The sequence below is a fragment of the Calidris pugnax genome, unplaced genomic scaffold (genome assembly GCF_001431845.1).
Source record: "Calidris pugnax isolate Ruff unplaced genomic scaffold, ASM143184v1 scaffold3, whole genome shotgun sequence".
NCBI classification, from domain to species: Eukaryota; Metazoa; Chordata; class Aves; order Charadriiformes; family Scolopacidae; genus Calidris; species Calidris pugnax.
Window position 1 is genome coordinate 3,677,728 of NW_015090799.1, and position 13,876 is coordinate 3,691,603.

General features: G+C 43.5%; 1 protein-coding gene across 2 annotated transcripts in view; it reads left to right on the forward strand.

Annotated features, from left to right (window-relative positions):
• The window catches only part of SLC1A2 (solute carrier family 1 (glial high affinity glutamate transporter), member 2), a 55,343-nt gene that overhangs the window by 36,970 nt on the left and 4,497 nt on the right, over window positions 1-13,876 (forward strand). For both annotated transcript variants that reach the window (XM_014937158.1, XM_014937156.1), the window contains 2 exons: window positions 242-436; window positions 7,403-7,537. In XM_014937158.1, the coding sequence (XP_014792644.1) occupies window positions 242-436; window positions 7,403-7,537 (330 nt within the window). The remainder of the gene's footprint in view (window positions 1-241; window positions 437-7,402; window positions 7,538-13,876) is intronic.

Below are 13,876 nucleotides of genomic sequence, written 5' to 3' on the forward strand. Positions count from 1 at the left end.
TCTGAATGACATCCCATCCCTCTGGTGTATCGACAACACCACACAGCTTGGTGTCATCTGCAAACTTGCTGATGGTGCTCTCAATCCCTCTGTCTATGTCATTGATAAAAATGTTAAACAGTACCGGTCCTGGCACAGGCCCCTGTGGGACGCCACTTGGCAATTTCTGACTTTGCTCCCTTGCATATTTATATTATATTGTAATTATCTCTTCTCTACTTTTTTGCTTTCTCTACTTCAGTGCTGGAACATTACCTGTGACATTCCGGTGTCTTGAAGAAAATCTAGGCATTGATAAGCGTGTAACAAGGTTTGTTCTTCCTGTTGGAGCAACCATTAACATGGATGGAACTGCCCTCTATGAAGCTGTTGCTGCCATCTTCATAGCACAGATGAATGGAATTGAGCTAGATGGAGGCCAGATCGTTACTGTGAGGTCAGTACTGTAAACTTTGTTTCCACATGCTATAAAAACGATATGTGAAACTTTGGGTTGGATGTTTTCTCAGTAGCTGTGGGATTCACTGTGAAATCCATGGATTTCTAATAATGATATTCAAAGAAATGTCATATACATAGGTCCTGGTTCTCTGGTGACATGCATTTTTTATGATTTGTAGCTTCAATGCATGCTGGTGATGTTTTACACCAGTTTTGCAGTTTTCAATACAATGTGAAATAAAGCATTCACTGTCCTTTTTCAGTATAGAGGGTCACTACGAGTGATATATGGGGCATTAACTTTTTAGAATGTGTCCGTTCATATATATTGGATGAAAAAAATGTACCTAAAAATACATATCCATGTATTTATGTTTGCCTGTACTTTTTCTGTGACTTTGGTGAACAAAATGGACTGAAAATAGACCAGCCTGAGCATGAGATTGCCTGCAGCATGGTTTGGATACTCCCAGACATTTTATCTCTAACCCAGCAAATATTAGCTCTAGTCTTTTCATATTAAGTTCTCTTATCTATGACTAAGCTGATTATCTGGAAGGACATTAAAAATGTGTAAGAGTGATCGAAGCCTGTTTACTGTAATGGAGGTTTAAGACTTATTATGTAGGATGACTAATAAAAAACAATGGCAAAGTTACAACTGCTGCAGCTAAAGTTAATTTAAAATTGAAAACTTGATGAAGACACCAGGCCTAATATTTTGAATAGTTAAAATGGAAACCACAATTGAAGGCTGCCAAGTTTGCCTTTTTCCTGTAGTTTTCATCCACCCACGTTTCTTTCATTAAACCCTTGTAACACTAAAGAAACTCTTGCAAAGGGATGTCTAATTCTATGTTTCTTACCCAGCTTATACTAGTTCCACATTTTCCATTTCTTTACCTCCTGCCCCAATCCCTGAAATAGTAAAGCCAAGGTATCTAAAAGACTCGGGGCAGCTTCTAACAAAGGCAGATGCTAGATCTCTATGATATATATTTGTTGTTAAGACTGAAATCAGTCATTTCAGAGATGCCATGATTAAACTGAACTGAGACTTCAGGGAAATTGAAGTCAGGAATTGGCTGTTCTCCAAGAGATTTGGTGGGCTTGAAACCAAGTTACACCTTTTCTCTTCCTTTGAGGGACTGACCCATTATCTCTTCCTGATCTCGCCATTTCAAGGCTGGTGTAGCCCGCTTTGTGACTCGCATTTACTTAGCAGGCAGCAACATTGGGCTATCTGTAAGAAAACCATTAGTTATCCTCTTTATGCAGCATAGCATTTTTGAAGGCTACAGGCTCTTCGGGAGGTACAAGCAGGGGAGCTGAGGAGGGGGTGTCACCCTCTATGTCAATGTCCAGCTGGAGGACATGGAGCTCCGCCTGGAGATGGATGAGGAGTCAACTGAGAGCTTACGTGTCAGGATTAAAGGGAGAACAGGCAGATGATGTTACAGTGGAGGTTTGCTACGGGCAACCTGACCAGGAAGACCAAGAGCCTGAAGCCCTCTGTAGACAGACAGGAGCAGCCTCATGTTCGCAAGCCCTAATCCTCATGGGGGACTTCAACCACCCTGGCATCTGTTGGAGGGACAACGCAGCAGGCCATAAGCAACCCAAGAGGTTCCTGGAATGTGTTGATGATAACTTCCTTCTCCAAGTGATAGAGGAGCCAATATGGAGAGGTGCCATGCTGGAGCTTGGTCTCACCAACAAGGAGGGGCTGGTGGGAAATGTGAAGCTGAAGGGCAGCCTTGGCTGCAATGACCATGAGATGGTGGAGTTCAAGATCCTTACAGCAGTGCGGAGGGTGCACAGTAAGCTGACTAGCCTGGACCTTGGGAGAGCAGACTTTGGCCTCTTCAGGGATCTGCCTGGTAGAGTATTGTGGGATAAAGCCCTGGAGGGAAGAGTGGCCCAAGAAAGATGGCTAATATTCACCCACCACCTCCTCCAAGCTCAGGAGTGATACCTCCCAACAAAGAGGAAGTCAGGCAAAAACGCCAGGAGGCCTGCATGGATAAACAAGGAGCTCCTCAAGAAACTTTAAACTCGAAAAGGAAGCCTACAGAGGGTAGAAGCAAGGACAGGTAGGCGGGGAGGAATACAGAGAAATTTTTCAAGCAGCCAGGTTAGGAAAGCTAAAGCCCAAATAGAATTAAATCTATCCAGGGACATCAAGGGTAGCAAGAAAAGCTTCTATAGGTATGTCGGTGATAAAGGAAAGACTACTGAAAATTTGGGCCCTCTCTGGGAGGAAATTGGAGCCCTGGTTATCCAGGACATGGAGAAGGCTTAGGTACTCACTGACTTTTTAACATCGATCTTCACCAGCAAGTGCTCTAGCCACACCAGCCAATTCACAGAAGGCAAAGGCAGGGACTGGGAGTTTGAGGAGCTGCCAACTTCTCATACGAGAAGAACAGGTTCAAGATCAGCTGAGGGACCGGAAGGTGCACAAGTCCATGAGACCTGATGAGATACCTTTGTGGGTCCTGAGGGAACTGGCGGATGAAGTAGCTAAGCCACTATCCATCATATTTGAGATGTCATGGCAGTCCAGTGAAGTTCCCATCAACTGTAAAAGAGGAAACATAACCCCCCTTTTTAAAAAAGGAAAAATGGAAGACCTGGGGAACTATAGACCAGTCAGTTTTATCTCTGTGTCTGGCAAGATCATGGAGTAGATCTTCCTGGAAAATATGCTAAGGCATGTAGGAAATAAGGAGATGATGCATGACAGCCACTGTGTCATCACTAAAGGCGTATCATGTCTGGCAAATTTGGTGACGGGGTTACAGTGTTGGTGAATAAGGGAAGAAAAACAAACTTTATCTGCCTGGACTCTGCAAAGCATTTGACACTGTCCTGGACAACATCCTTGCCTCTTTACTGGAGAGATATGAATATGGTGAATGGACCACTCAGCAGGTAAGGAATTGGCTGGATGGCCCCACTCATAGAGTTGCAGGCAATGGGTCAATGTCCAAGTGGTGACCAGTAATGAGTAAGTAGTGTTCCTCAGGGGTTGGTACCAGCACTGGTGCTGTTTAATATCTTTGTGGGTGACATGGACAGTGGGAGTGAGTTCATCCTCAGCAAGTTTGCTGATGACACTAGGCTGTGTGGTGCAGTCGACATTCTGGAGGGAAGGGATGGTTGGACAGGATTGAGAGGTGGGGCTGTGCCAACCTCATGAAGTTCAACCAGGCCAAGTGCAAGGTGCTACATCTGGGTCAGGGCAATCCCAGGCACAATTACAGGCTGGGTAGAGAATGGCTGGAGAGCAACCCTGAGGAGAAGGACTTGGGGGTGTTGATGGATAAAGAGCTCAACACGAGCTATCATTGGTCTCTCGCAGCCCAGAAATCCAACCTCATCCAGGGCTGCATCATAAGAAGTGTGGCCAGCAGTGCAAGGGAGATGATTCTGCCTCTCTAGTCCACTTTGATGAGACCCTACCTGGAGTACTGTGTCTAGCTCTGGGACCCCCAACACAAGAACAACGTGGACCTGTTGGAGTCAGACAAGAGGAAGATGAGAAAGATGATCAGAGGGCTGGGGCACCTCTGCTATGAAGACAGGCTGAGAGAGATGGTGTTGTTTAGCCTGGAGAAGAGATGACTCCAGGGAGACCTTATAGCAGCCTTCCAGTACCTAAAGGGGGCTCCAGGAGAGATGGGGAGTGACTCTATCAGAGAGTGTAGTGATAGGATGGGGGTAATGCTTTTAAACTGAAAGAGGGGAGATTTCTATTAGATATTAGGAAGAAATTCTTTGCTGTGAGGGTGAGTTCATCCTCAGCAAGTTTGCTGATGACACTAGGCTGTGTGGTGCAGTCGACATTCTGGAGGGAAGGGATGGTTGGACAGGATTGAGAGGTGGGGCTGTGCCAACCTCATGAAGTTCAACCAGGCCAAGTGCAAGGTGCTACATCTGGGTCAGGGCAATCCCAGGCACAATTACAGGCTGGGTAGAGAATGGCTGGAGAGCAACCCTGAGGAGAAGGACTTGGGGGTGTTGATGGATAAAGAGCTCAACACGAGCTATCATTGGTCTCTCGCAGCCCAGAAATCCAACCTCATCCAGGGCTGCATCATAAGAAGTGTGGCCAGCAGTGCAAGGGAGATGATTCTGCCTCTCTAGTCCACTTTGATGAGACCCTACCTGGAGTACTGTGTCTAGCTCTGGGACCCCCAACACAAGAACAACGTGGACCTGTTGGAGTCAGACAAGAGGAAGATGAGAAAGATGATCAGAGGGCTGGGGCACCTCTGCTATGAAGACAGGCTGAGAGAGATGGTGTTGTTTAGCCTGGAGAAGAGATGACTCCAGGGAGACCTTATAGCAGCCTTCCAGTACCTAAAGGGGGCTCCAGGAGAGATGGGGAGTGACTCTATCAGAGAGTGTAGTGATAGGATGGGGGTAATGCTTTTAAACTGAAAGAGGGGAGATTTCTATTAGATATTAGGAAGAAATTCTTTGCTGTGAGGGTGTTGAGGCAGTGGAACAGGTTGCCCAGAGAAGTTGTGGATGCCCTCTCCCTGGAAGCGTTGAAGACAGTCTGGATGGGGCTTTGAGCAACCTGGTCTAGTGAGAGGTGCCTGGCAGGGGGCTTGAAACTAGATTATCTTTAAGGTCCCTTCCAACCCTAACCATTCTATGATTATATGTATTTTTTCTACAACAATATGACAAGAACTATCTCTTGAGGTGGCAATACAAATGAATGAAAGGTTATTAGGTTTTGTCTGTCAAACCCAGTTTGTAATATGAGGATATTCAAATGACCCAGTCATAAACTCACCAAAACTTAATTAGCCCTCGACCAGCCCTACTTAGTTCATATTGGTCATGTAGACTGTCTAATCTACATAAGATCTTCTTTCAGAGAGGGTGATCTTGGAAATTGCAGCTAAGGCAGACTCTGTTTAGACCTGAACAGTGAACCTGAACTTCATTCCCCTCCAGCCCGCAAGCGCTGCTGTGAGCATTTCCTCACAGAGCTTGGAAGCAATCACTTTCCAGTTCAGGCTGGAAGAGCCTGAGGAGCTGGCTGTTGTTTAGCCTGGAGAAGAGATGACTCCAGGGAGACCTTATAGCAGCCTTCCAGTACCTAAAGGGGGCTCCAGGAGAGATGGGGAGTGACTCTATCAGAGAGTGTAGTGATAGGATGGGGGTAATGCTTTTAAACTGAAAGAGGGGAGATTTCTATTAGATATTAGGAAGAAATTCTTTGCTGTGAGGGTGTTGAGGCAGTGGAACAGGTTGCCCAGAGAAGTTGTGGATGCCCTCTCCCTGGAAGCGTTGAAGACAGTCTGGATGGGGCTTTGAGCAACCTGGTCTAGTGAGAGGTGCCTGGCAGGGGGCTTGAAACTAGATTATCTTTAAGGTCCCTTCCAACCCTAACCATTCTATGATTATATGTATTTTTTCTACAACAATATGACAAGAACTATCTCTTGAGGTGGCAATACAAATGAATGAAAGGTTATTAGGTTTTGTCTGTCAAACCCAGTTTGTAATATGAGGATATTCAAATGACCCAGTCATAAACTCACCAAAACTTAATTAGCCCTCGACCAGCCCTACTTAGTTCATATTGGTCATGTAGACTGTCTAATCTACATAAGATCTTCTTTCAGAGAGGGTGATCTTGGAAATTGCAGCTAAGGCAGACTCTGTTTAGACCTGAACAGTGAACCTGAACTTCATTCCCCTCCAGCCCGCAAGCGCTGCTGTGAGCATTTCCTCACAGAGCTTGGAAGCAATCACTTTCCAGTTCAGGCTGGAAGAGCCTGAGGAGCTGGCACTGTGCACAGAGCCTGATGGCAGAGCAGAGCATCCTTCCTGCATACCTGCTGGACCTACCTGGGCGCATCATAGACCAGGTGACACTGTAATCCAGACACCTGACAAACACACTGCGACCTGGATTGTCTGGGTCAGACCCAGCCATCTGCCAGCTCTAAATCAGGCTAACGTCCTCACGGATTAGTTCTGGCTAGTGGCCAAGGATGTGCCCCCATAGAGACCTTTTTCCTCTACTTCTGTTTTGAAAGTGCTTTTAGATTTTTTTGGGGTACACCCACAGAAGTACAACCACGTTACTCATCCCTGTGTTTAAAAAGACACAGATAACTTTTTCTTGTTCCGTTTTCCTTGTTCCTTTCTCTCCCTCTCCCCCTCTCTCTCCCCTGTTTTTCTCCCTTTGGCTTGTTCTCTGACAAATTTATTTTCCATTCTTCATAAGATTCCCCGATAATGTTGATATTTGTTATGGTCTGTGTTGTATTTTTACAAACAGTTGGAGCACAGACATTCACTCTACTGGTCTTCATCAAAAAATGAGGGGCAAAAACAGAGATAGGTTTGTTTTTATGAAACAGTCAGATGAGTATTGCTTTTTCATCTAGGTGATTTGTATCTAGGCTTGGTACACTTCTGGCTTGTACTGTGGGAATTTTGAATACTAAGACGACTACTCTTCTGTACCTGATAATAACCACTTTCTTGCAGGCACTACCTCACAATTCAGTCTTCAATTAGCATAAATAAACAGAAATGGACCACCCTAAAAATTCAACTTGTAGTTGCCAAACTTCAGCAAGTCTGGATGATCAAAGCTCAGGATTCAAAAAGCTGGATGTGTTGGTAGAGTTCAGAAAACAATACCAGGCCAAAGATGTGAATGTCATAACCAGTTTACAGAACTTAAAACTCCCAGACAACTCTCTTACAACTCTCAGAACAAACCCCATGAATCTGTCTTCCTTTAATAAATATTTTTGGAGAAACACAAGCATGAAAACTATGGCTTGAGCTTACCATGATTTATCATATAGTTGGTAGTTTACTGGGAAGAACTCATTAAAAGACCTTTCTAATGATCACATGAGTATGCAATGAAATGAATGTCAGTTTTCCTGCTACTCTCATTTGATTTCTGGTTTTGCAGTTTGACCGCCACCCTTGCAAGTGTTGGAGCTGCCAGTATTCCCAGCGCGGGACTTGTCACTATGCTTCTGATCCTTACTGCAGTGGGTCTCCCTACCCAGGACATCAGTTTGCTTGTTGCTGTTGACTGGCTTTTGTAAGTTGTGCTGACTTCACTGTTCAGTGCAGAAGAAGTAGTGAAGTAATGCTTATCTGTAGTGCTTTTCAACTGCTGATCTTAAAGAAGTGTAAGACTCTCCTCTGCAGATGAAGCCAAGGAGGAAAGTGGCTATTTGATGAAGGAGGAGACACTGAAAGCAGATTTTCAGCTGGTACACATTGTTCTAGAGATACTGAAGTCATTTTCCATGAGCCAAGGATCCTCTTGTAAGGTCCTTGGGTTCAGACTCATATATGATTTTTTATTGCTTATTTCTTATTTATTTTTTTGTCGGAGTTAGGTTGATGGTTGGACTAGATGATCTTTAAGGTCCCTTCCAACCCAGACAATTCTATGATTCTATGATTTTCCTTCCTAATGGTGCCTCTCCATCAGACAACCAGTTTTCTGATCTTTGCTTTCATATTTCTGTTTCCTATAGTTCTGGTCTAAAATTAAGGATGAATGCTGAAAACACAGTTTCCATCGGGATGTTGTCAGCCAGTTACAGGGCAGGAATTTACAGTTTGGGAAGGCAAAGGGAAAAGATAACATATTTTGTATATAACTGAATATCATGATATCATGACTCAGAATGGTGAAATGAGGCAGAGTTCAGCAGAAAGAGTACAGCTGGAGAAGGGAAAACTATGATATTCTATGTGTTTATTATATTTATGAGGTCATGGTTGAAAACAGGAAAGCAGCATAAGAATCTGCAGCTGGGAGTAAGAGAGAAAAAAAAAAAGTGCAGACTTGTTTTAAATATATGTTTTTGCTGGCTGTCAAAGTAAAGCAAATAGGTAGGTTTCTGCAGCTGGTAGGAGGATGTGCAAAAGGAGCCCATGGTTTGTTTGCTCTTTTAGGAAAATGTCATTTAAAAATATTCCTGTGGACTGAGAAGCTCTGCCCACACTAGCAAACCTCAGAGCTGTGAGTTTGCTAGCAGTTCTGATTCACTAGTAGGTGTTGCATTTCAGCAGCATTGTTACCCCTGGCTCATCCAATCCTGCCTAGGAAATAAAAACTGTGGAGCTGTAGTGGTGGTAAATGTCAGCATAGGAAGGACAGTACCTCTGAAAGAAATATTTCAAGGTGTCTTTCCAAAAAAAAGCTAGGCAAAAGAATCATTTCAGCACAAATGGTTGGGTTTGGATCCTTCTGGCCTAAGAATAAAGAGTGGAATTGCAGTGTGGTTCAGAATTGAAAGGTAGAGGGAAAAGAGATAAAAAAGGAGATTAAAAGCTCTGTGCCATGCCACTAGTCCTAAGAAAAATTTTGCTGGTGGAAGTATTGTGCTAATTAAAATATGTCAACAGGTAATAACTTTATTTTCCATCTTCCAGTGGTTGTGTTATGGTAGCCATGATGATCTAATGAGATATGAAAACAATACTGCTGACAGTGCTGATGTTAAGAAAAGGCACACAAGCCAACTTTTGAGCAAGGTTTTGGGCATACAAACCAGACCTAAAGAATATCTGAAATGAAAGTTCATAAAAAGATATTTTCTTTACTTACAAATGTTGTCTTCTTCCATTTCTTTAGATCACAAAATTACATTACAGCATTATTTTAATCGAATGTAGAAAAGAAAGTTAATAAAATATTTAAGACTGAATTCTAGCCACTTTTCTGGAACCAGTGTGTGATTGAAAACAGAAATATTTGGTGCTGCGCGCCGTTCTAGCGAGCGGGAAAGAACGACGCACCAGTATGATGCAAGTTCAAATCCAACTTTATTAAACAGGCTGCATTCTTATATATTCTTTCTGTTCTCCTGTACACGCGATCACGCGCCGAGCACGCAAGATAGAGCAAGCTTGATTGGGTAGCACGCGTTGTCCACGCGCCCTTAATCCTTAAGTGATTGGTTAGTCTAAAAAGATGCTATATGCGTATAATTCTTGCTATCAGCATTTTCCCATCCGCATTTTCTTACTTTTCTGATAACTTAAATTGCAACTGTATCCTTTAGTTTTAGCTCATGGCCTTGGTTCACAAACCCTGGTATTCATTCAGTATCGCTAAGGCCCCAACAATTTGGAATAGCTCTTTTGAAACATTTCAATTCCAGATAATGAAAGCTTTTAAAAAAAATCCTACTCTATGAGTTTTTCAATATTTCTGATGAAATCAATTGATTTTACACTACTCCTATCATCTGAAACTGCCAGAACAGTTTTTCACAATTTGGTCATGGTGTAGCATAAATCTGACTTTTGATTCTCCTTAAACTTGGCACGCTTTCCTTCAAATTGGAGCCAAAAGGTTTCTGTACTGATTTCTTCTCAAGCCTCTCCAATATCTAGAGATGAGGTTGCTCAACCTTTCCCCCTCCCACACGTACAGACACAGTGTGAGCTCTTTCATCAGGCAAGTTTCCCAAGATTTCACAACTCTCATAGTTTCTTAGTTTAAAACTAAGCACAACTCAGCAGTGACATTAAATAGGACAGTAATTACATGCCAACAGCTGGAATATGAAAACAGCTTCTTTTACTGTAACCAGAAGCTGGCTACATTCCAGGTGTGAGACTGACAAGCTTAGCAAATATCACAGCACAACCCCAAATAGAGTGGTATTTTGCAGTGAAGAGAGAGGAATTAGAGAAAAATGGGCTTGGACAGCTGATCTGGTATTTAAACCTTCATTCAGTAACTCAGAAATATAGTTTGAGTTATGAGTCTCTTCCAGTTGCAGATCTAAACTCAGAGTCTTCAGACCCAGGTGACGTCTGGACAGGGTCTTATGTAAATCCAATTAAGCTATAGAAAACATGTCACCTGGTCTTTGACTGATCAGGTGTACTAAGATTTTAATCTCCTCTCTAAAATCTAGTAAGGTTGATATACTGGGTTTTCAAGCTTTCAGGAAACAGAAGTAACCTTTTTTTCACACTAGCACACTATATAGGTGCTATGACATTAATAACAAGGGACCTTGATTCAATTCTTCTCATTTCTGTTCCTTTCTTCTACATTGTTAAGCTTCCAGTTCTTCTCATTTATGCCAGTTTGAGGAAATTAGACATTAACACTTACCAGGATTTAAATAATTACTTCCCAGTTTATCCAAAGCCCATTTTTACCAGATGTTGAGTTGACTTTTGAGAGAGAACTTTGACTTCAGTCCCGTTATTCCCCTCAGAAGCTGTTACGGACAGTGTAGAAGTAGCTGTGTTGGAACAAGTCATCTACTAGGCTGCAACTTTCCTACATTGATTTTGTTAGCATCATTCCAGCATAGCTGGAATTAATTGGTTGGTTGTTTTTAGAAAAAGAGTAAATGCAGTCTTCTTATCTTATTTGTTCTTCTTGGGGTGTTCTTTGGTCCAAAAGTGGACACTGGCCCTTTGCTGTTGATTCCTGAAAGCCGAGACTTTGTCTTTCTGTTGTAAGGAACTTGTTTACTTGGTTCATGCAGTGTAGCATGTTCTGCAGCAGTGTGCAGTTTGTATTGCTGAATCTCTTGGCTAGTAGTACATGCATATGGGCTGGAGCATCTCCTCAAATAACCCTTTCAGAATTTGAATCATGCCTCAATTAGATCTATATATTCTCTCCACCTTGTTTTTTGTCATCCTATGCTATCCTTCCATCATCTGGCATCAGTGATTCCTTTCAAAATTAAATACCACTTATACAAAAAAATTAAGTAGATGTTCTTTTCGTGGACCTATATTGTGGGGTTCAGTATATTTGATGGTCTTAATTAAAAATTACACTTAGAAAGTCGTATTTTCCTATTTTACCGCTCTGACCAGGTTTAAAACACTCTTCACAGGCATGGGAAGAGAACTGTATAAAGCATTTCATTTCTGTGAAGCAAAACTGGAAGGATGTTTTCCTCCTGTGGGCTGTTGGGTTTTGAGGGGATTATTGCAGGCGGTTTTTTTGCTTCTGGATATTCTTTTGATTACACTGTCCTGCATGACATTCTTGTCTCTAAACTGCAGAGACATGGGTTTGACAGATGATACACTCAGTAGATAAGAAATTGGCTGCATGGCCTCACTCAAAGGGTTGCAGTCAGCAGGTCGATGTCCAAGTGGAGACCACTGACGAGTGGTGTTCTTCAGGGGTCAGTACCGGGACCAGTAATATTTAACATCTTTGTCTGTGACATGGACAGTGAGATTGAGTTCACCCTTAGCAAGTTTACTGGCGACACCAAGCTGTGTGGTGCAGTCAACACAGTGGAGGGAAGGGATGGCATCCAAAGGGACTTCGACAGGCTGGAGAGATGGGCCCATGTGAACCTCATGAAGTTCAACCAGGCCAAGTGCAAGGTCCTGCACCTGGGTCAGGGCAATCCCAAGCACAGATACAGGTTGGGCGTAGAATGGCTGGAGAGCAGCCCTGAGGAGAAGGACTTGGGGGTGTTGGTGGATAAGAAGCTCAACATGAGCCAGCAGTGTGCACTGGCGGCCCAGAGAGCCAACCCCATCCTGGGCTGCATCAGGAGAAGTGTGGCCAGCAGTGCAAGGGAGGTGATTCTGCCCCTCTACCTGGCACAGGTGAGACACCACCTGGAGCACTGCATCCAGCTTTGGCATCCTCAGCACAGGAAAGACAGGACCTGTTGGAGCTGGTCCAGAGGAGGGCTGTGAAGATGATCGGAGGGCTGGAGCACCTCTCCTGGGAAGACAGGCTGAGAGAATTGGTGTTGTTCAGCCTGGAGAAGAGAAGGCTCTGGGAAGACCTTATAGCAGCCTTCCAGTACCTGAAGGGGACCAACAGGAAAGCTGGGGAGGGACTCTTTATCCGGGAGTGTAGTGATAGGACAAGGGGTAATGGTTTTAAACTGAAAGAGATTTCAATTAAATATTAGGAAGAAATTTTTTGCTGTGAGGGTGTTGAGACAGTGGAACAGGTTGCCCAGAGAAGCTGTGGCTGCCCCATCCCTGGGGGTGTTGAAGACCAGGTTGGACAGGGCTTTGAGCAACCTGGTCAGCGGGAGGTGTCCCTGCCCAGGGCAGGGGGCTTGAAACTAGATGATCTTTAAGGTCCCTTCCAACTCAAACCATTCTATGACAAAAAAATAAAAATGAACTGCTTCAACTAAGATATGACACCACAAACTCCAGATATGTAGGCATGATAATGTGGAGGGGAAGAGGATAAACGTGAAAGGGAATTCAGCCTGGAAAGGCAGGTTTACAAATCATTAGAGCAAAGATGTTAAAAAGGGCTCAAAAGGGCTCAAAATTAATGGCTAAGAATAGGCATGTGTAATGAGTGTGTATCAGTGTGGGGTTTATATATCTATCTATATATATTTAGGGTTTCTTTCTCAGTGTTCTTCAGGAAGAGGAGATGTCACATAAATCTACTACCAGAACAACTAGAAAGCGGTTTTTCAAATTAATCACTGCCATAGGAAATGAGGTATCACATGCTTGTTTTTCTGTTCCTTGGCAAATGTCCACACTGTTCTACCTACCCGTTTTGTGTAAATGAGTCTTTGTGGATATACCTCTGAATATTAATCAATGTAATCACTTCTCTGACCTGTTTGACAAAGCTAGACTCAGTTGCTGCCGTAGCCTTAAATTGAAATCCTTGGTCAGAAGGTTTTTAGGAGTCTTAAGTTTAGTTCAGATATGAAGAGGCAAATTAGATTGTAAATTATTTCAATATGTGTAATGCGGCATACCTGCAGTAGGAAAGATAGCAGGAGCCCATAAACCTGCAGTGCTTTGTAAGATCATCTCCCATTTTTGCAGAATTTTGGGCAGCTCTGGGGCAGAATTCTGAAATCAGGGAAAATCCACAACCATGAGTTCACTGCTGACCGATAGAGCCACACTCTAAAAACAACATACAAGAAAAATGTCTCTCCAATGGCATCCTTTCCACGAAGTGCCGAAACGCATGTTTCTTTGTAATGAAGCGTGTCAGCCTATTTTGGCGCCCTCCTACAAGGAAGGCACTCATCACTGAAATGCTGTCACAGGCTCATCATTTTGTAGGCCATGACCTATATTTGGTTGGCTCATATGCCAGGCTCTGGCATAGAGCAGTGTGAGTGGGCATGCTGCCATGCTAACAGATGACCATCTGTAAAGGTGGTGCCAGGAGAGGAGCTTCGATGGCCTGGGCCTTATGGAGATATTTCAGGCATTTTTTTCCCCATAGTTGGCTCATTGAAAATAAAGGGAGAGGCCGTTTTTTAATCCATCCAAAAATGAGAGCACTTCATCAGATCCGAAGTCCTTCTCTCTAGCTGCGCTAAGTTCAGCCCTCTGATAAATTCAGATTTCACAATGGACAATGATGTGAGCCTGTTAGGTCCCGCCTGGCACCCTGACATTGAAACCTCCAGCTCCACAA